Source organism: Mucor velutinosus (genome assembly GCF_035048745.1).
Source record: "Mucor velutinosus strain NIH1002 chromosome Unknown tig00001563, whole genome shotgun sequence".
NCBI classification, from domain to species: Eukaryota; Fungi; Mucoromycota; class Mucoromycetes; order Mucorales; family Mucoraceae; genus Mucor; species Mucor velutinosus.
This window is the reverse complement of record NW_027041904.1, coordinates 4605879-4631603: the sequence shown is the minus strand read 5'-3', so window position 1 is coordinate 4631603 and position 25725 is coordinate 4605879. Positions and strand designations below refer to the sequence as shown.

The window sequence follows — 25725 nt, the reverse complement described above, 5'->3', positions numbered from 1 at the left end:
ACGAGAAACGATAATGAGCGGGTATCTTTTTCGTCCAGATCCACTACTTGGTCAGCTTTTTTCGAGGATTTTTGGTACATTTGTTGATCAAGTGTGATTTCCATTGAGCTTCTGAGGATCGAGTCATGTCTAGTTGACAGAAGGGACATCTGGATTGGTTTTCAGCGGTAGCTATGGCGATATGGAATGCATTAGACTTCATATTTGACAGTGCTACCTGGAAACTCACCTGTACATGTCTTTTTCAAAGTGTGTTTCTTCCATTGCTCCACGGGAATAGATTGCTTACACTGTGTGCACTGTTTGACCAGGTGCTTCTTTTCACAGTCTATTTGCAAGTGATCTTTGAGTGTGGATACTTCCAAAATCTGTGTGCAATAGGTGAATAGCCGCCTTTTGTCATGGTCTGTGTATGCTTACTATTTGGCACATGTGGCAGTTGGTCAGCACAGGGCATTGGTTATAGTAATGAGAAATGAGCGTGTCTTCATTGAAACTATCATTGACTTCATCACAAAAAATGCATTCATTGCTATCAAACGTACATAAGTGTGCTGATTGCTTGGAGCATAGCATTACTTACGTCTTCTCGTCTTCCTCCTCAATGGTGGCCTGCTGCTGCGCTTGTTTGCTTTTGGTCTATGTATGCATAACATCATCAGTTGGCAAGTCTTGCATCTTGCAATCCATACACTCTACCTTCTTGGAAGATGCTGCGCGCTTATCGTCCCTACCACTAGCTCCTAAAAGGTCATGAAAACGTGTGCTCAGCCTGCCTGATTGTTTATTACACCAAATGCAATGTCAAACAAACCTGATTTCTTTGTGCTACTCGTGTTGTTGTTGGCTAATGCTCTTTGTATGCTGCTGGACGTCGACGTCTTTATCTTGAGCTTGTTGTTTAGCTTTTTCAATTCCTATAGACCATGTTACTGAAACCATTGTTTAGTAGTAGAGACTAGAACTCACCTGCTCTAGCAATCGGATAGTATCGTTATTCAAGAATAAGCACATCTTTTTGAACTCTGAGGCATCTCTTTGCTGTTGATATTGTGCAACCAACATCAACAGTTCCCAGGCAGCTTTGCGCACCTCGGTATGAGGATGCTTGTTGAGATAGGAGACAATAAATGTCATAATTTGTTTGCGATAAGCGCCGGCATCCGCTGGCCATTGATGTGGTATCAAGGACTTTTTAGTGGTGATAGAGACCAGGTCTATGCGCGCTTTAGCGTCCTTCATGTTTCTGATCATGCGCTCTCCAAGACACAGTGCTACTAAACTATGGTAGTGCTCAATGAGGTCTAGAATCGTTTTTGTGGCGCTAAGTTTGATGCCGGGATTATTGTCGCTTGTGCGCATCAATAAACGCGTAAAGAACTTTTCTATCCAAGCATACAGTTGCTGATCGTCTTTGCTCATGTGCTTTATCACAATGTCTGTCGTTGTCTGTCATTGTCAGTAAATCTCTACTGGTACCACTGCTCAAAAGATACCCACCCTGAACATGCTTCCATGATTGAATAGCTTGGTTAAAAATAGACTCTCTTGAATCCATGATGGCCTCTTGAATCATGAGAATAGACGCATGAATGAACTTTTTGGTCTGTTTGGATTGATTCTCCTCAACGTGCGCAGATGCAATCAAAGCATTGAGCTGATTCAACCCGTTTTGGCGACATTTCACCTTGACACTCATGATATTGGCTACCAAGTCCTCTCCAAATTGATCAATGGCTAATTCACAGGACTCCAGGTCGTCTGCAGTCAAGGGCTCGGGAATGGTCTCTGGATCCACAATGACGACGGGTTCAGGTGCAGGTACTGTTACTGCCGGTTCCTCTTGCTTGTGATGATCATTGATTGGAATGCGAGCTGATAGCAATGATGGGCTATTCGTGGCTGAATCACCATGGTTGATGGATAGTGCGTCAAAACTTGTCCAGTTAGCAATAGCCTCGTCCAACAACTGATCGTTTGAATTGGTTGTGCTAGTGTTGGCAGCCGATGTTAGCTTGGATTCCTTTTCAATAGAAGCTGATTGAAGATCCGGGATCGTGTTCTACAAACAGTGCAGACTTGTGTTAGCACTCAATTGAATGTTTAAATGCCACTCTACATAGATACCTCGTGCAAAAAGCCCACATCTTCTTCTCGGCTCTCCTCCCCCTCTTCATACTCTTCCTGTGAGTATGTTTGCTCCAAATCACTATTATACTCAATTGTATCAAACGGCAGAATATCACCATCTCGAGTGATTTGGATACCAGATTGTTTCAAAAGAGACTCGGCTGTTTGTCTGACCTGAATCATATCAGCCTAAATAAGGGAGCGTGAATCAGGGAAAATCATAGGGAAGCTTGTCATTTCACACTTACCTTGATTTTGTCCGCTTCGTCGTAATCCTTGGTTGCCACGGCTTGTTGCTTGTCATTTTCTAGGTTGATTAAGAATCGCCATAATCCTGTTAATCTATCACCCAGCTCCTTGTATAGCTTAGCTTCCTTGTAATCTTCATCTATCACAAGTTGCATGAATGGCTCTGTTCCTTACATACGCACATGTTCAACCTTACCTTGTGCAGCATCTTCCTCTGCATTTTGAATCACTTGTACCCAATGCTCTAAATCGAAATGACTATTTGTATTGTGAATCTGTGAAGATCTTGAGTCCTCCTCTTCTTCCTCCTCATCTGATTGTTGTAACTGAGATGCAATCTATATGGAAAAACGTGAATTATTTAGGATCAGTCAGGACATGGACCATGCGTTTCGCTTGTTGATCAATGTTTTATGATTTACCTTATGATGAGGATACACTGTTGTTGCTTCTGCTGGAGACTGAGCCGAGGCAAGTGTTTCTTGTGCTTGTTGTTGTCGTTGTAAGGGAAAGCCCAGAATATTGATGGCCAAAATGCCAACCTGAATAGACAATCAGTATGTGTCATTCTATCATCCCGTAGTACAAATCAAATACCTGCTTATGGATGTTCAGCCTGTTTCCATAGCAACCTTTCATCACTAATCGAATGTATTCGCAATCCGCTTGTATTTTGATCGACTTGAGCTCTCTGTCTTGAAACCGATCGTTGTTATCCAGATTGACAAATCTAAGAGAGATTTAGAGTCAATGTATATTACATAAACTGACAAACGAACAACTTACCCAAGTCGAGTAAACTGGATATACATGGCATCTTGTTCCTGCTCCTTTGTAATGCCAACATAAAGTTCAATCTGAGAGGCAATCTTGTAATGATGAGACAAGATTTCAACCTTGTGAATACGGCAGAGACCTGAATTTAGTCTTAAAATCAAATCCTGAGGATACTCTGGGTGCCTGTTCAGCAAGTTTTTTTGTTGGGAAAAAAAAGCATTTGTGTATAGGATGTTTATTTATATACATTACTTTTGTGTTTGCCAGCCTCGATGGCTTATTCGTTGAATGTCACCTTGAAAGGGCTCTGCTAAAGATTCTGGTTTATAATCCTGATCAAACGATGAGCAATGTGCTATTTCAAATGGAATAGAATCAATTGTCATGATCAAAAAATGAGAGTAGTGGAAGGAAAAAAGAAGAGAGAAACACACCAGGGGTAATATTAAATTAACACGAAAAAAGGTACCAGCTACCAAACTCGTGCTTGATGTACTTTTGTATGTTAATTGGACACATGTCAGGCATTGTAGCCTTCTGGACATTTTATTCTTTTGCTCGTTTTTCTTTCTTGCTCTTTTGTTGTATACAATTGTCATTTTCAAATCTCGGTTGCGACAGATTATGTTGCCCCACATTTATCTTGATGTCATGACGATAAACCACGCGACAAGGAAAAACATGGACCGAGAACTGCGCTTTAAACAGCATTTTGATTTTTGCAAGGTATCTCAAAAACAGATCGGCCGCTTCCTTGTTTATTACAACAAAACAAACACTGAATGAACCATGAATTTCATTATTCGGGATAAGCTAAAATGGTATATATCCACAAGAACACAAAGAAGCCGCTTTCTGATGATATAGTGTTATATTGTACTTCATTTGGATTGAAAGATGAGACACCTATTCTTTCAACCGAACCGAGATACGATTCTGTCTTGATGGAGTTTACTACTAAGCAGAATTTTCAGCTGAGTCATCTCCATATGCCTTAGTAATGCAGCAATCTGCTTAGACATGTTTATCCCTTCTATCTAAATATCATGCAATGTAACCTTGGAATGGCTTATCTGTTTCTTATAGTTCAATAGGGCTAAACAACTCGTCCATCATAGAAACTTGAGAAGTGTACAATTGACAAAAAATCTAACTTTTAGGAAAAAAAAAGAAACCCAGATCCCTGAGCGCTAAACAATTGTTGAAAATCCATCTCCTTTAAAACCTCTTTACTCCATTCCAGGGGAGGAGGAGAAAGAGAGTGAGCAACTGTGGATCAATTGAACCGAGCACACGAAACATCAAAAAAAAAAAAATCAAGCTCTGGGTCACCTCACTCTTTTGCTTGTATGACCTTGGCGAATGAGCCGCGCATTTTTATGTAAGTCTATATCACAGTTTGACAACAACAAAGAGAGCGACGCCCATGAAAGAGATTAGACGGGTGTAACAATGGACATTTTCCATACTTAAGCCAATGAAACTTGACATCTAGCGTCATTTTTCCTTGTTTGATCGTATCAATTGCGGCCCCCTTTCAAGGTGCCCACATAGGTACCGGGCTATCAATTGATTTTCTGATTCAACATGTATATAAATAGAGAGCTCAGGTTGCAATGTTTCTGCTCCATCTCTTGCTTCTTCTCTCTCTCCCTCATATACATTATCATGGTTGAATTATCTCTCAAAAATAAAAAGTTACCCCGCTTGAATCTCATGTATGGTAATGGCAGTACCAAGAAGCAAGAGGCAAGGCATTATCAGTCATCGCTGGGCTCTGGCATCAATTCTTACAATAATACGGTTTCAAATTCAATCATAAGAAACTATAGCAATGACCCCTATATGCCTCACATTGCAAGACCTCAAAGATCCTCGTCATCTTCATTGCCACAAACATCAAGACCTCCTAAACATCCAATGCGCCATCATATCTCATCAAGCCCATATTTACCTGCCACAAGATCAATGACAGACCCTCTTGCTTCTCCTCCTTCTCCAAGCAACACATTCTACTTCAATTATCCTCCTCTTTCGCCTCCTCCATTGTCGCCAACAAACCTATCATTTGCTACCTCATCAAGACCCTCCTGGAGAGAGATGGCACGATCCCCTACCTATCAACCAGCAAGTTCCATCTCAAGCACTGATGATGATGATGATGATGATGATGAACAAGATGAAGATGACTCTGATTTAGACGATAATACTCCTATTGGTTTGAGGCTATCACCTCGCCCTGTCGGATATGGTAAGTCTTTTTCTTTGCTAAGTGATCTGGAAGAGGATGGAGATGATGATCTTGTACCCATTGCTCGGTTATCCATCTCTCGTGAAAGTGAGCATCATATGTCTGCTGCTGAAAAGTACAAACAAAAAGTAAGAGCTAGACTCCAAATGGGCAATTCAGCAACTGCAGCAAATCCTTTCCTCTAATAACATCATACAAACCATTTCCTCATTCTGTAAATTAACATTGTAATTAATTCCTACATATCATTAACCACATCACTATATACATCACATTCCATTCATTATAACCATATACTATTTTATACATACACACTTATCATCGAGCGCCAGCAGTAACAACAAACAAATAAATAAATGCATTGAAAATTCGAAAAAAAAGCCTCAACTGTGTAAAACTAAAATGCCAAAACACATTTTGCACTTCTAGATATGTGTCAAATCAGATCTATTTAAAGTATATCCACCTTTCTGTCTATAAAAATAGAAAGACGAGATGTTTGATGTGTTGTTCGGAGTCTCGCAATATCTTGGCAGACACCATGAATGCATTTTGTGGTCCCTGTCAAAGTTTGATGATGATAGACCATGATGATCTTCCTCGTATTGGCCTCGTTGGACTGTGTTGGGCGATCACTAAGTCCGAATGGCCTATTGTCATGGTTGACTTGAGATACACCATGTCCCTTTGTATGCCAATGTCCATGTAGCTGTAAAGTCACCAATTTTTGGATCCTTAGATATAGCGATTCGTTTTGTTTGCAATGATTGTCTCCTTATTATGCTTTAGGACTACATTTCTATATTTAACGCGAATGCACCACCAAGATAGAATGTTATCAGCATATGCTCATGAACCCAGAAACTGATGTTTACATTTACTCACACAAAAGAAATGATTCAATAAGATGCCAATAGAAAGCAAAAAAAAAAAAAAAAAAAAAAAAAAAAGTTTTATTACGTAAAGAGAACAGAAAGTATAGAATACGCATATTTCTGTCTGGTCTCATGGATCAAACCATAATTAGCAGCAACAGCCAACGAGCAGGTCAAAATACATCTGGTCCCTACTCTCAGACCCCAACCCTCTAACTCTTCAACTAGTCCAATTTGATGATTTGATCCAAGTACTCCATTTGTGCCAGTCATGACACATACAAGCTTTGTTCAAAGGGACTTTCGAGTTACATTGGTGACATTCATGGGCCTGGAAACTCATTAGCCAACCGAAACTCTCAGCGCTCATTCAGCTCTTTTAACAAGATGATGCCAATCTTCTTGATTTCCTGAGATGTACTCCTTGTATTATACTGTTGGGCATGCAATGAAGGATTGTTCTTTCTAGGCGTGTAAAGAAACGACCCTAAGCCTTAAAGGAAGGATTGTCAAGTCTTAAGAATTCTTCTGGTAGTGGAGCTGTAGCCACAGACATCCACTTCAAAAATGAGATATCGAGGTACGATGGTGTACCAAAGCGTGTGATACAGAGACAAGAGAGAGGGAGGGAGACACCGCCATAGAGACAAACCAAAAAGAAAGCAAGAGTGTATCATATCAATATCTTACCAATAACTCTTCTGTAATAAATCAGAACAAGCTAGCTTTGAAGAAAACTCCTTAAAGTTAACCTAGACGTTAATCAGACAGATAAGACACGATCAAAAGAAATCACTACAACCAAGGTAAAAGTTGGCAGGGAGCCCAACTTGTTAAGAACCATTCAGGTCAAAAAAGAAGTTGCTGCGGCAGCATGTACGCGTTTTTATAGAGAGACTTCACCACACTGATAAATTAAAGATCTATATGTTACTTGTAGTAAACACTGCTTGTGGTTGATAGCATACAAATGGCCAGCCTCAAATACTCTTGAGCAAAAGCTGCCATTTCTCTATTTGAAACGTTTGCACACTTTGTTACATGTTGAAGAGGAGCTTGACGCTTTGACATTTATACTTCTTTAGGTGAATTGTATCACTACAGAGCAGAAATGCTAAATCACACTTTCGGTGGACATGTTATGAGGAGACTGTGCGCTTGCTTTTCAGTTTAAAGGTTTTTGTTACTTGCTACGCGTAAACTATAGTAGCAGGACTATAACCAAGTGGTGGGCGTGATTTTCTGTGATACTGTATGTTTAGACAAATGTATGAGAACGATCTTAGAGAAGGGTAAAGTATAGACTGGCATAAATGAGATCCTCGTCGATCATCTTTTGGATATCGAGTCGGATACTATTCAACACAGTGGCATTTGCCTCCAAGAATAAGCATAGCAAAACGTTTGCCAGCCAAAGTTAATTGAATCTCCGTTTGGCACTCTGTTCTGATTTGTTCAATTTCGAGTTTTTTTGAACATGATTCGACCTATTTTGCTAGATTCGACTATGTAAAGTGTGATGGTCATGTCTTGCTTTCTAATGCATTCTTGAAGTACTTTTCAAGGCGGATCCAATGGTGCCAAGTAAACAAGATGTTTTGAATACACTTACCGAGCTATCTTTGAAAATATGAAATGATGTTTTTGGCGAAAATATCGAGATTTTACATACCAAGGTTTCATAAACCAAGTTTCAGGGGTTGCTTTGGACCGAGAGGAACATTTTGATTCAATATAGATTATAGTAAAAGTCTTCATTTTTGGGGTTAAAAACACGATCGTTTGATTTTCAATGAAAATCATGAGGTATTGCTCATGGTTTTTGGTCGAATTTTGGCGAACTTGAAAAAAGTTAGGAAAGGGGGCAGAAAGTTAGTGCTAGTTGAGAGTTATAGTTTAGTGCCATTCTGACGCTCTAAAACGGCTTCTGAAGTGAGAAAACGCGGCTCAAACACATATAAATCTCGCAGTGTTTTGCAGAAATTTGAATAGCAAGAGGTAGCGCAAAGGTAATACCTGCCCTACAAGAGTGGTTTTGACTACTTGAAGCATCGCGGATGAGTTGGATACACAGTTATAAAGCGTTTACGAAGGGCTCTTGCGCGAAATTGGACAAATTTAGAGTGAAATATGAGCATATCAGTAGGACGAAACAAACACAAGCATCTTGACTGACATGATTCACTGAAATTTGATAGACGATGCCCATCGGTCTATTTCAGCTACGGATGCTGAACTGGAAACACAAATACTGCAATCCCTCTCCATCGTTAAAGCCAAATTAGATGTCATTGCTTTCAAGGATCTCAAGGAACTTATTTTGTTAAGAATATCAAGCATGAAAAAGACAGATTGAAGACGTCTACTGCTGCTTGGCATTCGCAATGGAGTTGTTGAAGCATTAATTTATAAAGTAGCGTCATTTCCATGAGCGACAACAAGTAATAGTGCTTATGCCAAACGAACCGAATGACGTTTCCATTGATTTGCAAGATATGAAGCTCATTTAACTAGTTTAAATTAATTCAAAATACCTCAATTTCATGTACTATTTTTAAATCAATGTTTCTTGATACGAGCTGATACAAAATGCAAACAGGATGTGTGCATCTTTGAAGACTACAAGTACATTCAGATGATCTCTGGCTATATGCTTCCTGTGCAGGCAATATCAGCACTAGGCATTATTTCTAGATTTACAAAGATCTGCTCCCTCACTCCTGTAAAAAGCGGAAATGATCCCCTCACATCCACTCCTCTTCCGCACACGCACACACACATCCACACACTCTTTCAGCTTTTTTTCAATCTCTCCTTCTTATTCTTCTTCAACTGTGGATACAAACTCCCTTTCAAGTCAAACAGCACAGCAGCTCAAGACCAAAAGCAAGCTATCGAGCACACACGCTCTCTCTCTTTATTTTTATTGCTATCCAAGTGCAACGTTTGACAAGCTCAGGAAATCATTTTAATTACAAGCTATGATTCGTCTATACAAAGCACTTTAGAATACAAATTTGTAGTACAGCTATTTTTATATTCTCAAACTGTAAAGAATTAATTAACAAAATGGCAGTAAATTTGAGCGAGTGGATGATGGAGAAGCATTATTCAAATCAATACGGTGCTGCAAAAGATTTTCCCTCCTATTTCTCCTCTCTCTCTCTCTCTCTCTCTCACTTTTTTCTTTCTTTCTTTCTTGCTCCTCTTTCTGTTCTCTCTCTCTCTCTCTCTCTCTCTCTCTCTCTCTCTCTCTCTCTCTTTACCGAGATACTCTTGCCTTTCCTTTCAACAAATCAGAGATCTCCATCAGCAGAAGCAGCTTACATACACTCACTCATCAGCAATAGTCATCAACATTAAACTTACAGAGACATCCAACATCAATTAAAATGACAACTTGCTGTGCTAGGTATTGCATCACAGAAGCAGAGGATACAAGCGCATGTTTATTGATATGCCTATCACACATTTCTCTATAGACTGAGCAAGGTCTACATGATCACTACTAATTTACTGTTTGCCTGTTTGGGTGTCGCATTTATTGCCCTGGGTGTAATCGGTATGAAAGATGGATTTAGTGGTGCAACATTATTCCCAAATAATATATTCAAATGTAAGCTCGTTCTCCTCTTTCCTCGATAATATCATCTTTTGAGACTCACACTGATTTTCCACACAGATTTGGCTATATTGGGTGGAGTTATTTGTGTAGCAGCCATTGTGGGTATCATTGGCGCTTATATCAGAAAATCTGTAGTTACTTATATATACATGATCATCATTATCGGTGCATTGGTATTTCAAGTGATTATTGGTATTCGTATCTATCAGGCAGCAGCCAATGCAGCCAAGTATCTGTCAGACATTTGGCCAACTGCTTCCGCTAGTTATCGACTCAATCTTCAAAATCAGGTTGGTTCTTCATGGAGACCTTGAATGGACCTAGTGTGCTTACGCTATTTGCTTAGTTTTACTGCTGTGGCTATCAAACTATCATGGATGGTGTTGTCGCAAGCGATACCTGCCAACCCACATCCTCCTTGACCAGCAACTTACCACCTTGCGCACCTGCATTACAAGGCTTTGTAAAGAGCACATTTGGAAAAGTGTATTTAGCTGTATTTGCAGCATTAGCATTGGAATTGCTGGCCATGTCAAATGCCATTACGCTTCTCTGTACTGGTTCACACACGGATCAAGATGAAGAGGACGAGAGACGCAAGCGCAGAAAGTCAGGCATTCGACTGGATGACATGACAGTAGATACACCTACCACATTGGTTGGTCAAGAAGAGCCCAAGTACTTTGCCTACGGCACCGAAGATGTCAATCGCAACAACCGATATGATAGTTACGACATGTATCGACACAATAACAATTCAAACCATTACAGTGATAATTACAATGGAAACACAATCACCAACAATCGTCATGGCAATGGCAATGGTGGCGCTTATTATTAAAATGTGTCATTCTTTGCTTGATTATTACCCCTCCCTTCATCTTTCTTGTTGACCTCGAAAAAAAAAAAAAAAAAAAAAAAACCACGTGTAAATTATTTTATTTAATGTTTGCTCCCCTTTCCCTTTCCCCTTATTATCATTATTCACTCTACACAATTTCATATACTATACACACGTCTCCTCTTCGTCTCATGTTACCAACTCGACTATAACATATCTCTCTTGTTCTTCATATATTTATTACTCATATTATTAAAAATGAAAGCTTCAAATACCATTGTCTACAGTTTTGGGATCCAGTGTTTGACGGTATTCTACACAACCCAATGCATCTCTTTATCGGGCGAAAAACTATGTATATTATTATTGTATGCAAATGATGGCGATATGTACATGTTACTCGATTAGATCCAACAGTATGGCACATGGAGTTACGGTCTTGGCTCTGTGCGGGTTGTTATTGCGTTTACCCAAACTGTCACTGCCACTACTATAGGAAGAGGAGGACGAGGTGGCCTTGTCATACTGCGTAGCTTCAGCAGGTTCATCTGGTTGCGCACGATGAATGACACTGATGGACGGTCTACGGCGTTTCTGATTCCGGTTGCCTCGACTGCTACTGCCTGGTTTTGAATGCGATTTACTGTTTGGTGTTGCGTGGTTATTATTCTCTAAAAGCGTGGTGTCTTGGTGCACATTTCGCTCCCGGTCATCAATGGCCACATGCTCCATGTCTGGATCGATTGCTTTGAATAACTCTTTGACTTGCTGTGAATGTTGTGATGTATTTGGTTTTCGAATGTCGCCCTGACTCGACTATATGCAAAGGGTTTAAATAAGGTATTCACCAAGCATCACGTGTGCATTGCCATCAAAATAATTACCAGCTCGCTCTCGCTCTTCATGCCATCACTCACAACATCATTGCTCCCTTCAGCCATCTCGCTTTCGCCGTCCATACATCGATCTTCGCGGATGCTGGGAAGGAAGCTGTTGTTGCTGTGGTATTCGACTGAGGCTGCGGATCCGTTGGAATTCGATGATGATGATATTTTGGATGAGAAGGATGTCTTGTCGCCCCTGGATTGTGTTCTCGGTACCTCTGCAGCTTTTCGACCAGCGATAATATAGATACGGATACCGCCTGTGGGTATTTGGATGGTAGCTGCACTCATGTCAGACACTGTGATAGGATCGTCTTCTTCGCCGTCCAGCGTTTCCTGAGCATTGCTGCCAAACACCATGTCATTGTGTCTCGTTGCCGCCCGTAATACAGTCCATTGATGGCGTTTGGTATTAAATACACATAACTCGTCCATGGGGTAGCTGCATAAAATCTCATTATCCTCGTCGTCTTCGCGGATCGAGTGTCCTCCGAATATGATGAGCTTGTTGCCATAGCTGCACATGTACGCTTGGAATCGATCATAGGGACTGTCGCCGTTGGTAGCAATCAGATGATGTCGCTGTGGTATGCCGCCGCCCGCTGCTGGTGTCTGATAACGCAAATAACGCTCGACTTCGGGATGCTCGTACTTGTACCAAACCCAGGTCTCGCAATCCAGTTTGTAGAGATCATCGTATACTATGTAACTGCTGTCGTTGTCCAATTGGGCGCCTCCATGGATATACAAGTTGTTTCCGATGACTGTACTGGCATGACCAAATCGCAAATGCGGTAAATGACTATGAGAAGAATGAGTATATGACTTGCGAATACAAGCAATAGATTCATTTACACTTTACCCAGTTATCGGTGGCACAAACCATCGATTGTCAAATGTATCATATACAAATACGTCATTCTCGCCTAGAATTTCAGTTGCATTAAATTCCAACTACTGTATTACATTTGAAATACACACACACACACGTTCAGCTTACCCACTGAATTATAGCATAGACCACCAAACACAACCAAGTAGCGATCACCAACAGCATCCACTGAGTGCTCATGACGGGGACGAGGAGGTACGCCGAAGGTGTCTTTTATGAATTTGGCTTTGAAATCAGTCGTGTCAATCTCAATCAAGGCATTGGATAAGGTGTATGAATTCAGCAATCTCCCACAAACGAGATACATCTTTTGTCCAATTACAGCGGCACATGTGATTTGCGGTTGAATCTGCTCCACCGTGTTTAGCTTTCGAGTTGCCCATACGTGCGAGTTCATATCGTAAGTGTAGCAGAATGGACTTTCGTTGATGAAGGGCATGTAGAATGTTGATCCAACGGACGCTCCGGCTCGATAATTCAAGAAAGGGGGCAGTTTTGGCATATAATGATCTACCAAGCTGACATGTGCCTCTCTGAATGAGAAAATATTCCGCACCAGCATGGCTGCATAAAGAGTGAGCATTAAGGTGTCTACCGTAGTTAACTAGCAATCGCACACTTACCAAAGTAGGTGCATGTTTGTGCTAGGTAGGCCAATGATCTGTTGTCCAGATAATTCAAGACGAGGTACTTGATATCCACACTTAAATCAAAGATGCCAGTATGGGGTGGCTGTGATTTCTGATGTGACATTTTGTAAAGAAAATAGATTGTAGAAAGAGAAAGAAGCATTGATTAATGACATGCTGTTTTATATAAATTGCATGATAAAGCATGACTCGGGGCGACTAGCATGATGTCATGTAGTCATCTTTTGTGGCAATGGAAGCTCAAGGTATCTTCCAGAAGATTAAAAGGGTCAGAAAGTTTAATACCGGTAAATATGTCTTGCAAAAAGCTAAAATTTCGCGACGGTAGTAGTGGTAGATCAGTCCTGATTCAGACTAGTGTACCTTGCGCAAATGATGTCAATGTCTACACGATGGCCCTACTGCCTTGAGAATACCCTTTTTTTTTTCGGATGAAAAGCTGTTTAAGCTTCTAATTTCATGGAAACAATTTAGCTTCGAGAATGTCCCATCTCTTTGTCGCACTGCAGTAAACAACTCTTCCATAAGAGCACATTACCCCATAAACAATCATGTAAATAGATACTCCCACAACGACAGAGATGGAGAAAAGAGCGGCGCTGCTACTAGCACCTATAGATGTTCATATGAAATGATATCATGTCGCCCGGTATAAACAGACTATAAATTTTACCAGCGCCAACTTGACCAAGTAGCGCATCTCTTCTAGACAATGACGATCTTTTCCCTTGAGACACTATTGAAAATGAGGAAACACCTACCATGGTGTTGGTATTTCGATCTAATCCCTATTGAGAACATGCTTGCAAAAAAGGAGGGCGCCTATCCCATCCTGTTCCATTTCAAAGATGCCCTTGATTTTTCATTAAACACGTTGATAAATGTCATACATGTAGCATCCTCTCCTTGTCCTCCTCCACCTCCTCCAATGGGCAATGTGCCTCCTCCTCCTCCTCCTTCTTCTCTTGAAGGGGCCTTATCATTATCCAATGCTTTCATCTACTTGCACACTCCAACGAACGCGGGTCGGTTAATGTAAGACTCCGAAGTTGAGATGCCTCCCCAAATGACCTCCCTCATTCTGGTTAGCTTTTCCACTGCTCTCACTGCAGAACCCGAGTGTGGCCAAAAGAGTGTGCATGTATATTCTATCTTTTGCCGTCTGAAATGGTAACTTTTTCCTCACTCCCTACATTCTTTTTTTTTCTACCTTGGTTGAAAAGGCTGTGATTATGTCTTTTTATGAAGAAAACAAGCAGAAAAGAAACAAGCCATGTAAGCTGCCTCGAGTATTGTATATCTACTAGAATGCTTACTTTATCTAAACAGGCGAGAACTGTCGTGCTCATCGTAGGAAATGTAAAGTGAGCCAGGGCATTCAGTGTGATCGATGCGTTAAAATGAACTTGGCATGCGTGTTCAAGTTTACAGCAAAACCAACTGTCATCAAAAAGGTTGTGCCTGTATCGAAAAAGAACAGAATGCTGGAGCAAGTGCGTATGATGGAGCAAGAGATGCAAGCCATGGAAGAACAACTGAAGCTGCTCAACGTAGAAGTGCATATCCAACCACAAGAAAACATCAGCGATCTAAGCAGTAGCAGTAGTAGCAGCACCAGTACAAGCAGTGGCAGCTCTACGAGTAGCATGAACGAAACCACCTTTGAGGACGTTGATGATGTGTCTATCCATTCCACAGCAACAGCAGCAACAAGCTGTGAATGCACAGATCCTTCGCATTGTTCGCATATCCATACAAAACGCATGAAAATCAGTCCTGCAACAACGTCAGCATTGGTGAAATCCACTTCCCATCAATGGCAACTGACAGTCAGCCAAGGACCTCAGGGCATACGCTTCCAGACATCCATTCGCAGCATCGCTGATGTAGCCGTCTTTCTAACCGAATCCTTACGCTGCTTTACCAATGCAACACCTCTGCGAACACCCAACTACCACGCTGCAGATCGCACACAACAACAACTACAGGTCACCAACAAGATGCTCCAGATTGAAAAAGTACTACACAGCTTCTTTAAAAAGAAGCAACAACAGCAACAGCAACAACAGCAACACTCTCGTCAGTTGCTGATTGCACCATCTCAGCCTGATTCAGCTGAAGCCAGAACCGCAATCAAAAGACAGCTGGTACAATCTTATTTTGCATGCGCTGGATTGATCAGTCCCATCTTCTCCAAGCCTTGCTTCTTACCGCTCTTGGAAGCACATCCCAATTCACTCACTGCAACCGCGTGCTGTGCATTCGTTGCATATTCACAGTGCAAGCATGTCACGCCTATGGATTGGCCCGTTTCGCGAGAGAGCTTTGCAGAATCCTTACGACAGGAAGCCAAGGACATGTTGGAGGATGTGCTGTTTGAGCAGGAGCCTGACATTTTGATTGCGGGTGCTCTCATGTTGCTGGCTCAATGTGCTTTTATCACACTGCAGAATGGTGAGGGTCGATTGTATACCAGTCTGTGCTGGCGTATGACGCTGCAGTTGAAAGACAAATACGTGGACACCCTTCGCACATTGGTACCTGATTCACCTCACATCACACCTCAGCAAGCTGTAGCAGAGTCATGGCGACGCTTATTCTACGCTGCTCGGTACCTGGAACTCAACATGTATATGATTTACGATGGATTGGCCGACTTTTCATCCATCTTGTTTGACAGTGGTATTGGATTGCCTGCTGTCTTGTCCAACGAGAGAGGCGAGGTGGAGCAGGCCACTCAAGTGTTTCACCACGTCGTGCGTCTTCACAACTGCCAAATGTCGGCCCGCAGTGATCAGCTCAAATACCAGCTCTTTGCTGGCAGTCTCAGCACTATTTCAGTCCATGATGTGGAGCGTCTTGAGAACCAGTTGATCAGTTTTTGGAAATCGCTGCCTGTCGAGTACCGACTCTGTGATTCACCATTAGAGTATCTGCAGACAGATCGTATTCAGCAGTGCGAGAACCCTTATGCCATCTATTTGAACCAGTTGTATTATGCGTATTGGCTCACATTGGAAACACGGCTCATGCGATCCCCCTCATCCACCGATCTACTGGGCGCCAATATGGAACGCTTTGACGGTGAGCGTGCACTGCTGATCGTCTCTGTCAGCTGTGATTCGATTTCCAAGATCTTCCATGTGCTGTACTGTCGACTGCCATGTTCCGTCGAGTTGCATTGGCTGTTGATTGCCAGTGATGCCATGGCTATGCTGAAAAAGGCAGCTAATCCACACATCAAGGCACGCGCGCAAAAGAACCTCAAGATGACATTGCGAGTAATGAAGCATCGCGTACAGCAAACAGACCAATTGGGAGGTGATAACAACGATGACTACAACTTGTGGAAGAACATGCTGCCATCATCCAGCTCGCCAGAAGCCAGCATAAGCACAAGCACCAGTTCAAGCAGTTTAGCTGGATCTGAGGCCTCAGACGAGACTATGGATCAGTCATCATCAGCATCATCAGCAACAGCAACTGAATTGAAACCATCCAACGCCTACATCAAAGAACTGAAAAAGACATTTGCCACCTATTTCCCTGATTACGAACAAAAGCAACCACCACCACCATCACCACCACCGCAATAATCATCATACCCTTTACATACTCATTTTATAATTGTACATACAGTATATAGCACTAATATACAAATTATGATATCCTTTTATTTTCCATGCGCATTAAACCATAATCCATCAAACAATTTACTATCCATAAAAGAGCCCTTTCTATCCAGCATGTAAGCCATCTTCTCTCCCTTGGCACCCAAAAAGATGTGAGATGAATTTGCCTTGGTGCCCACTGCGTCTGTGCCATGCTTGCCTACACCAGTAAACACTTTTTGCTTGCAGTAAAGTTGCTCAATAGGGTATTCTCTGTACTTGTGTGATTTCAAGACACGGGCATGAGTTACCAATCTGACTGCGCTGGCTCCCTTCAACAAGATGAGTTTATCCACATATCTCCAGGGGTACAAACACATCAAAGACGCAATAGCAACGCCTACTGTAACCAATCCTCCTGCAACTGCCATACGCGTGCCTTGTGGTGCAAGTACAACGGGTGCATCTTCTTCTTCTCCGTCCTTGACTGTGTAGGCTACATAGGCCAGACTTGCCAAGTTACCCCTATAAGAAAAGGCGATGTTGAATAAGTAAGATGTGCATGGTATATGTATAGAGATAAAAAGCATGTATAGATACCAAAACATCAATTGCACACCAGCTGATATATACATCCACATAAACGTACGTCCAACGCCTGCTGGTGCTTGATAGAATACAACGTCTTTCTGCTCCAATGCTTGTCTTAGTTGTTTGCTTGTGAACTGAATCGATTTCTTGTCTAAGGCTGATTTCAATGAATTTTGCGTACCATAGAGACGAACGTGGAAAGCTATGAAAAATGTGTTACTGTCTTGATCTAGATCATTTCAGATTGTTTTGTTGATTACCCCTTGAAGGTGCATTCAGACGTGCACGAAGAAAGCTAGTTTTCAATGTTTGGAAGAGCATAGCATAAAAGAAAGGTGAAAGAAAGTGACAGGCCACATGAAAGGATAAGAACCTGGTAGTGTTTGGCAACACCAATGGCATATTTTCAAGTCCCGGGTCTTTCAGTGCTTGGTTGAGAGTAGCTGTCATTTGGAGCAGCGAGGGTAATTTTATAGTGATTTTGGAGGTATTTGGGTGTCTTTTATTTGTATTGAATTATAAATGGCTTCAGGAAATGAAATAAAGCACGGATCTGTCAGGTCAAACATTATTACTACAGAGAAACATGGTATTTCATGGTCATTCCATTCACTTCATCGTCTAGTGAACCAAACTTAAAGCGACCTTCACGCCTGGAAGGCTTGACTGTGGCTGTATAGAACGAAGCTGGCATCAGACGAATGTAATCCACAACCTCGTCATTCCAGCTGACTTGGCTGTTCTCCCATTTGATATATCTGACGTCCCAATACGTGCCCCATCCCAAGAGGTGCCAATCTACAGTATGATTTCTAATGATCAGGTCTTTTGGTGCAGACGAAATCAGCCCGTTGACACAATTGAATTGGTTGGCATTGTATAGCTGAACATTGGTGTATGTAGATGTATTGGTGTTTGGGTATAAGGTGGACATTGTTTTTGCAAGATAAGGCGAAAGGTTCTCATCTCCCACTATAACAGCATATAGCGCGATGAGTTTCATATTATAGACTATATCGAATAATGCATTTACCAAATACAGATGTTACAATTTGGTCATTCGATAAAGTGCCAGCTTTATAAACCACAATAGCACCGTACAATCCAGCATAGCTATCATAAAATTAGCAACGGCTGCCAAGAGCATATGTTCATTACTTACATATCATTTTCAGACACATGGGAATGATAGCCCCAGACGATAGAGGTGCCATCATTTGGTCCAGGACCTGCTCTAGGCAAGACATTCCATGTGTATGTATAGTTTTGGTTGGGTCCTATACTACTTTCTTCGTAGGATCCCTTGAAGAGAGCGCCTTCCATTTCAAACTCGTAAAAGATACCCTATACAATCATATCATGTTCACGCCCAGAATTGTAATCCTGCCAGATCTCTTGCCTTACATGAGGATGCATTGTATAGTTTCTAGTGGCTCTATTCCAAAAGAACACCTGAATAATATCACCTACTTCAGCTCTCAAGATAGGTCCCATATTGCCCTGCCAGCTAAAGCGCTTCTTTTTCTTGGTATAACTTGAATCCTCGTATTCATGATAAAGAGCTTTGTAATACCTTGTGCCCAGTATATTGGTATCTGCAGAATCATCATGTTAATGAATTGTGCACGGTAACATTGCGATAGGTATTCATTTTACCGGGCACGTTTGCACTTGCGTCCATTTCACTGGCATAATCCCAGATTCCTTCTTCTACTGTAATATAAAACCGTCGTACCTGCCCAGTAGGTTTTGCTTCAAATTCTTCTTGGAGTAGATCAAAATAGTCGTTTGCTGCATTGACCACGGTGATGCAGAATAGAACAAAGCAACAGAACAATTTTTGCATAGTTTACATTAGCATGCAAAAATGAAAGGGCTAGAAAAAAAAAAAAGAGAAGGAAAGCTCCGGGGCTTATTGTTCTTTATATTAAGGGATGCTTGAGAATCAGCTGATGTTTTCCTAGGTGAAATGTCAAACAGACATCATGAACACTAGCAAAGAAACATACAGGTACAAATACGGCATCTTTTTCTTGATTTGATGTGCTTGTGGAGATGCACGTTTATACAGTTTTACAAGTGAATTGTACCTGCAATCTTGTAATATTACGGCTAATGGCTGCAAATGTTGGCTTTGATTGGCCAGGTTGTGGAAACGTTATGTTTGTGGGTCACAGTGGCAATATTCTATTTAAATTCGCTTTCTGTTTCATATCATTCTTTTAGTTTTACTGTGCGTTGTTTATTTGCTTGTTATTATGAAGTTGAACTTGATTGTGTTTGTGGCTGCATTGGTAGGATCTACTTTTGCTTCGCCAGCTACCCAAAAAGTGAAGCAAACCCCCTTGGGTGTTCCGTATCAAGGTAAAATGACACATTGTTGGAGATTGGATGGAGAATTAATGCTAATCTTGTTACAGGAGATGCCATTCAGATCAATAAAAAGGTCCTCTCAACCAAAAAGATACCCTTTCAATCACATCCTGCTGGTAAATGTTTGTTCACACACTGAACCCATTGCAAATGCCTAAACATTCGATCTCCATAGGCAATGCATCTTGGTTGGGCATGAATTTCGATTTCCAATATGTCAAGCCTGTATTTGACATCCTCAACTCAACGCAGGTTCCATTGCTCAACAGAGGTACTATTACACGCACAGCGTTTTTCGTCAATAACTGACTAAATTTCCATTTCACGCAGGTGAATCGCACATTACTGTCATTTCCCCTCCTGAATTTGGCGTCCTCGCCACCACTGGTATCACCATTGATCAAGTCAACCAAATCGCCCTGAAAGAAAAGATTCAATCCAGCAAAGTCAAGATTGTTTGTCTCGGCAAAGAAGATGTCAATGGCAAGGTTGTATACCAACTCATTGTCTCCGCTCCTAATCTTGTCAACATCCGTGAAAAAGTGTTCCAATTGTTTGCCAAGAAAGGTGGAAATACTGCTCTCTTTGATCCCAGTGTAAGTCTTGAGTGCCTCGTGCCTTTCAAATGTACTTACATCGTTTCAATCATAGGCATTCTGGCCACATATCACTGTTGGCTTCACTTCTGGCGATTTGTTCATCCAAGATGGTGTCTATAAGGGCGCTAATGTGTGTTATAGACCCATCTCACTCAAGAGTAAGGTCAATTAATAAAAGCTACCATGCACACTTTGTAAGATTTTTAGCCCTACCCCACTTTTTAAATCTTGTGCATTGAAAAGGAGAGAGAAAACAAGAGCATGTTAATTGGAACATGCTATAATGACCATGATTGTGATGTTGATGCTCTCAAAATGTTTGGGGATACTTCTGCTATGTCTCTTTAAAGTCAACTCTCATTCACATGTTTCTGTGTAATGAAGATTTCATATCATCATCAGCGCAGTAAAGTTTGCGTTCACAGTCAGTGTATAGCAGATCCATCCGGTGGTACAGCCAATATATGCATCTTGTTTTCTCTGACCTTAATCCCCACACTATAATAAACTGTAATAGACTACCTTACCCCATAGATGTTGACATTTTTACGATGGTCAATTAGTAGAAGTGAAATGGTTGATATACGCAAGTAGAAAAAAAAAAAAAAAAAAAACTTCACACATAGTCTTTGAGATGCATTCTGGTTTTTCAGGAACCACCAAGCTTAAAGTGCACGGATGCATAGATTGTAGTAGGACAACTGCTACAAAATATCAACACTACAGCAAGATAAAGAGTGTTTTAAGGTTGTTTCGTCTGTTTTTTTCATAATATTAAATCAATACAAAAAGGAAAGGATGACAATACGATAACCATACTAATCTAAAAAAGAATCAATGCATGTAACCATTACTTGTCCTTCAACCCCATTCTGTCCCTTTGAGATCAGAGGATCGCTTGTTGTTTGTCTCTCATTTCACAATGCTATCATGTGCTATGCCATAAATCAATGACAATGATACAAACAAGAATCTTTGTATATATAGGTTTTCATTTTGCATGTTACAATGGCAAGTTGGTCTATTCATCGTCCTTGGTTTTTGGTAGATACGATCCAATTGACATTGACAATGAAAATCACATTTTTCATGTGTTAATGCATACATGTGCGTGCTATACATGTAACCCAATTCAAAAGCCATGTCAATGTATTAATAGCTAAAACTAGTGTATTGAACAGGAAGGCCATGAAAGCAGTTATTCCCACAAGAGGATCAAGAATCAAATGATTCTTGGGTGTTGGGATGAGAAAAAAAAGTCCGATTACTTCGTACCTGAATCTGATTCAATTCGGTTTCAAATGCAAATCAGAGTAGTAATAGAAAAGATCAGAATTGATGCATGATTGCTATCGTGTTTGACTATGAGAATCTCAAGCAACAACATTATACAAATGAAGTTTACTATTGCAAACTACATTGACGCATCAAATGCCTTGTCGTCGCCTTCTTTAGCTGCAAATTTAAACACTCAGCTTGAAAGTCCCATATTTGTTAGCTTCGTATTACACAATGATTACAGGGACTAGTTTTTTTTTCTAGCAATTCCCTCTCCCATATATAAAGCCGTGTTTCTTTTGTTCTTGAATTCATCATTTTAACATACAATTGAGTAACAATGTCTCCTACTGCTTTAACTAACACTACCGCTACCACCGAACCTTTGCCTGGACATGTCGGTAATTTGACAGTCAAGGAACAAGACATGCTCAAGCAACTTTGGATTCGCCTTTTCGATCTCTTCAAGCAAAAAGGTACCGAATATACGCCTGTGAAGCAAGAGGAAGCTCCTGTCAAGAAAGGTGGTTGGTTCTCCAAGAAGGAAACTACTCAACAAAAGGATGTATTCATTGGCACCACTACTGATCCCACTTGGTTGACATTGCCCCTCGAAAAGGCATTGCCTTTGATTCCCGGTACTCTACTTGGTAAGACTTTCTGGGGAATGGTTGCCACTGACAACCCAGATGCCGTCGTTCTCCGTTTCTTGCGTGCTCGTAAATGGGATTTGGATGCTGCTTACAACATGTTGACCAACACGCTTCGTTGGCGTTTAGTCCATCGTCTTGATGACATTGTTGCTCTTGGCGAGAATGGTATTCGTGATGAACTTAACAAAGCCAAGCCCGAATTGGGCGATTGTTTCATCACTCAACTCAATTCTGGTAAAGCCTACTTGGGTGGCCCTGATAAGGCTGGCCGTGGTATTTGGTAGGTTAAACACATGCCAAAGATGAAACACGAAATTTTGTTCCTCATTATCGATTATTAGCTTCATCAATGTCAACCTCCATCACAAGGAAGATCAACCCGTAGAAGTAATTAAACTTTTGACCATGTACGTCATGGAAACATCTCGTGTCGTTGTCCATCAACCTGTCGAGGCTGCTTGTATTGTTTTCAACATGGATGGTTTCACTCTCAAGAACATGGTAAGTGGTACTTTTCTTTTACATTTTCGTTGGGGAAAAGGAAAGCGAGAAAAGGGGATCACAACAGCGAAATGTAAAAGGTACAAGTGTAACCATCAATATTAACTTGTTCAATTTAGGATTTCGATTTTGTCAAATTTTTGGTAACCTGCTTCGAAGCATATTACCCCGAGACTTTGGGCTCTTGTTTGATTCACAGAGCTCCTTGGGTCTTCTCTACCGTTTGGAACTTGATTACTCCTCTTTTGGATCCTGTTGTTGCTACAAAGATTCACTTCACCAAGGACTACAATGAATTACAAAACTTTGTCGACAGCGCTGCTTTGCCTGGTAACATCACTGGTGATAAGGAGAAGAAGACCTTGGATGAAAAGAAGATTGATCCCGTCCCTGCTGGTAAATTGGATACACCTACTACTCCTGCCTATCAAGAATACCAAAACATGATCAAGGAATATCAAATTGAGACACTTGAATGGGCCAAGTCCAAGTCTGTTGAAGGTGGCGAAGTTGCCGCTCGTCATGAACTCGCTAGACAATATCGTCTTGCTCGTTTTGCTACTGAATTAGACATCAGAGGTCCTACTGGCTACCAAGCCAAGGGTCTTGTTACTATTAAGGATAATCGTGTCTTGCTCAACTATGGTAGTGATGGCTGGACTCCTTTGGACATCACCGAATCTGTTTAAATTGCTCCATTCAGCAACATTACACCAATTATATATAAATTTTAGATGGCTCAAGAAACGTTTCTAGCTTCTGGAAGAGATGAAAGTTCTTTATGCCATAACCTCATATAACAACAAACCTCACAAAAAAAAATACCCCTCTTACCTCTACTACACAATCCTCAACACCTATTATATATTAATAAACTACTAGCTTTTTCTGAATAGCAGCATAAACATTTCTTGCATCCTGGTAGTGTCATCTTGATTTCAGTGCACAATATTTAGTCTGTGACACTGTCATGAGTCCCGAAATGGAGCAGTAGTAAATCATCAAACACTAAGCATTGCTTGTCTCAATCTTTACATATTCTAGGGCATTGTATGCAGAGTAGCTCACACTGGTACAATGGAGTGCTCCATCTTCACAATAGATACTGGAAAATTATGTTTTTAAAAAATAGGCAAGCTAATCACATTCTGTCAAATATAATTCTAAAGAATTGAGAGCTGGACAAAAGTGAATAAAACCACCGGAGAAGCCGACATTGGGGAGGGGTTTGGGGAGCTTACCGTAGCAAAGCAAAGGTGCAAAGCCATGGTAATTAGGTATTGAATCCAATACTTGATAGTATTGGTTTTAATGACGGCTTTACCGTAGCGAAGCAAAGATGCAAAACCATAGTATTCAAGCAGCAAATTCGGGTTTTCATTTCCATTATTATCAAGCTTACTAAATTCAATATGCCTTCTATTCGATTTAAAAGTTGCACAAGCTGCAGAACTGCCTTTCCAGTAAATTGCAGCTACCAAAGAAGTGATTCATGCCATGTAAATAAACTCTATAAAGCAATACATAACCAAATTAGACAGCTTTCAAACCTTCATATCTTGACATGCAGACCTTTCTGAGCCATTGGAATAACGCCAAACAATCGTACTTCAGTAGCAGCAACTTCCTGGCGCCTTTGCTCAACTTTTTGGGCCAAAAAAAAACATGGCCAAAAATCGACCAAAAAGCATGAGGAATACCTCATGGTTTTCATCGAAAATCCAACGATCGCGTTTTTCACCTTGAAAATGAAGGCTTTTACTATGGTATATGTTAAATCAAAATGCTTCTCTCGATCCAAAGCAACCTCTGAAACTACTTTTACGAGGCTTTCATATGCAAAATATGGTTATTTTCACTAAAAACCTGATTTCAAATTTTATTAAATTGCTCAATAATTTCATTCAAAACACTTGTTGCAATCAGCACCATTGGAAGCGTCTTGAAAAGTATTTCAAGAATGTATTAAGAAGCGTAGGGTGATCATCACAGTTTATATAGTCGGATATCACAAAATAGATGAAAGAAGTCGAAAAAAGACGAAATCCGTCCAATCTTGAAGAGAAAAAACAAACAAACTGAGTTTGAATTGGTTTTGGCGACAGCTTGCTGCTGACTGACCTAAATACCTTTCTGCTGATGACAATGATGATTGCGATGCTGATTAAACGGAGATCGTGGAATTGAAAGGACAATTGCTTAGCACAAATACTTTTTTTTTGGGGAGCTTTGCCTCATGAAGGTGTCTTTTTGCAATGACAGTATCTCAAAAAAGTCGCTGTAGATCTTACACAAGTCCTGTATTTACTTACGACCCGCTTTATGTTGCCATCTTATTTAGAGCATCAGCAGCAGCGAATGATATGACAATCCTATCATCAGAAAATGACCATTGTGATGTACAAATGCTGCATAAAACCTGAATTTTCTTTCATGTTGTCCCAATAGTAGGTTTCGTTTGATATCAGTGTAACCAAAAAGGATGCTGAGGGAGATACTTTCTCTTCTCCTTCTGGCTCTGATATAAGCTTTTTTTTACTAACTAATAATTGATTGTATAAAATCTACTTGATATACCAAAATGTATAATATCTGGTTTAAAATGTCTTCGGTGAGAGCCCGCAGGGCGATGCCGACATTGAGCATAGCGAGATAGATCGGCTAGTAGCATATAATGAATTTTTACCTTTGGTCGTCTACCTTATATAGGACCTTTTAGGAACGCCTCTGAATGTGGATTTGACACACCGATGATGTCTCACGTTTGCTTTAATGAAAGTAGCTCATAAAGGGGCAGACATCATGATTGCATTGTATCCAGCTACTCTAAAATACGTAAAACACAGCAAAATTTTTATATATTGAAGTCGCGTTTTTTCGCGTTAAAAGCTGTTGTAGACCGCCAGAATAGGGCCAAACAATTGCTCTTGATTAGCGGTATCTCC

At 40.8% G+C, this 25725-nt stretch overlaps 9 protein-coding genes across 9 annotated transcripts; 5 read left to right on the top strand and 4 right to left on the bottom strand.

The window, feature by feature from the left end:
* Positions 1-43: 43 nt before the first annotated feature.
* On the bottom strand, positions 44-3542 carry kes1_5 (Oxysterol-binding protein 4; the record flags this gene model as incomplete). The annotated part of the gene is made up of 15 exons (XM_064829367.1): positions 44-171; positions 230-368; positions 421-532; positions 584-639; positions 700-743; positions 815-917; positions 970-1439; positions 1501-2062; positions 2128-2319; positions 2379-2518; positions 2576-2717; positions 2802-2921; positions 2977-3109; positions 3166-3339; positions 3409-3542. 15 exons carry the CDS (start codon positions 3540-3542, stop codon positions 44-46), a joined length of 2649 nt encoding a protein of 882 aa, XP_064686569.1.
* Positions 3543-4824: 1282 nt separating this feature from the next.
* Positions 4825-5592, top strand: ATC70_010146 (uncharacterized protein; the record flags this gene model as incomplete). Its single annotated transcript, XM_064829366.1, has 1 exon — positions 4825-5592. The coding sequence occupies one exon, from the start codon at positions 4825-4827 to the stop codon at positions 5590-5592; it is 768 nt and encodes a 255-aa protein (XP_064686568.1).
* A 4082-nt stretch (positions 5593-9674) lies between these two features.
* Positions 9675-10748, top strand: ACB1_2 (acyl-CoA-binding protein (ACBP)/diazepam binding inhibitor (DBI)/endozepine (EP); the record flags this gene model as incomplete). The annotated part of the gene is made up of 4 exons (XM_064829365.1): positions 9675-9694; positions 9765-9898; positions 9965-10197; positions 10254-10748. 4 exons carry the CDS (start codon positions 9675-9677, stop codon positions 10746-10748), a joined length of 882 nt encoding a protein of 293 aa, XP_064686567.1.
* Positions 10749-11144: 396 nt separating this feature from the next.
* Positions 11145-13277, bottom strand: ATC70_010144 (uncharacterized protein; the record flags this gene model as incomplete). Its single annotated transcript, XM_064829364.1, has 5 exons — positions 11145-11564; positions 11633-12434; positions 12495-12558; positions 12633-13088; positions 13148-13277. The coding sequence occupies 5 exons, from the start codon at positions 13275-13277 to the stop codon at positions 11145-11147; spliced, it is 1872 nt and encodes a 623-aa protein (XP_064686566.1).
* A 1297-nt stretch (positions 13278-14574) lies between these two features.
* ATC70_010143 (uncharacterized protein) lies at positions 14575-16770 on the top strand (the record flags this gene model as incomplete). The annotated part of the gene is made up of 1 exon (XM_064829363.1): positions 14575-16770. The coding sequence occupies one exon, from the start codon at positions 14575-14577 to the stop codon at positions 16768-16770; it is 2196 nt and encodes a 731-aa protein (XP_064686565.1).
* A 77-nt stretch (positions 16771-16847) lies between these two features.
* Positions 16848-17826, bottom strand: ATC70_010142 (uncharacterized protein; the record flags this gene model as incomplete). The annotated part of the gene is made up of 3 exons (XM_064829362.1): positions 16848-17310; positions 17386-17578; positions 17637-17826. 3 exons carry the CDS (start codon positions 17824-17826, stop codon positions 16848-16850), a joined length of 846 nt encoding a protein of 281 aa, XP_064686564.1.
* A 124-nt stretch (positions 17827-17950) lies between these two features.
* ATC70_010141 (uncharacterized protein) lies at positions 17951-19222 on the bottom strand (the record flags this gene model as incomplete). The annotated part of the gene is made up of 5 exons (XM_064829361.1): positions 17951-18348; positions 18410-18489; positions 18539-18720; positions 18781-18971; positions 19033-19222. The coding sequence occupies 5 exons, from the start codon at positions 19220-19222 to the stop codon at positions 17951-17953; spliced, it is 1041 nt and encodes a 346-aa protein (XP_064686563.1).
* A 412-nt stretch (positions 19223-19634) lies between these two features.
* On the top strand, positions 19635-20520 carry EDC3_2 (enhancer of mRNA decapping; the record flags this gene model as incomplete). Its single annotated transcript, XM_064829360.1, has 5 exons — positions 19635-19740; positions 19797-19865; positions 19925-20020; positions 20080-20345; positions 20401-20520. 5 exons carry the CDS (start codon positions 19635-19637, stop codon positions 20518-20520), a joined length of 657 nt encoding a protein of 218 aa, XP_064686562.1.
* A 1446-nt stretch (positions 20521-21966) lies between these two features.
* Positions 21967-23469, top strand: ATC70_010139 (uncharacterized protein; the record flags this gene model as incomplete). Its single annotated transcript, XM_064829359.1, has 3 exons — positions 21967-22559; positions 22621-22780; positions 22900-23469. 3 exons carry the CDS (start codon positions 21967-21969, stop codon positions 23467-23469), a joined length of 1323 nt encoding a protein of 440 aa, XP_064686561.1.
* Between the last annotated feature and the right edge of the window lie 2256 nt (positions 23470-25725).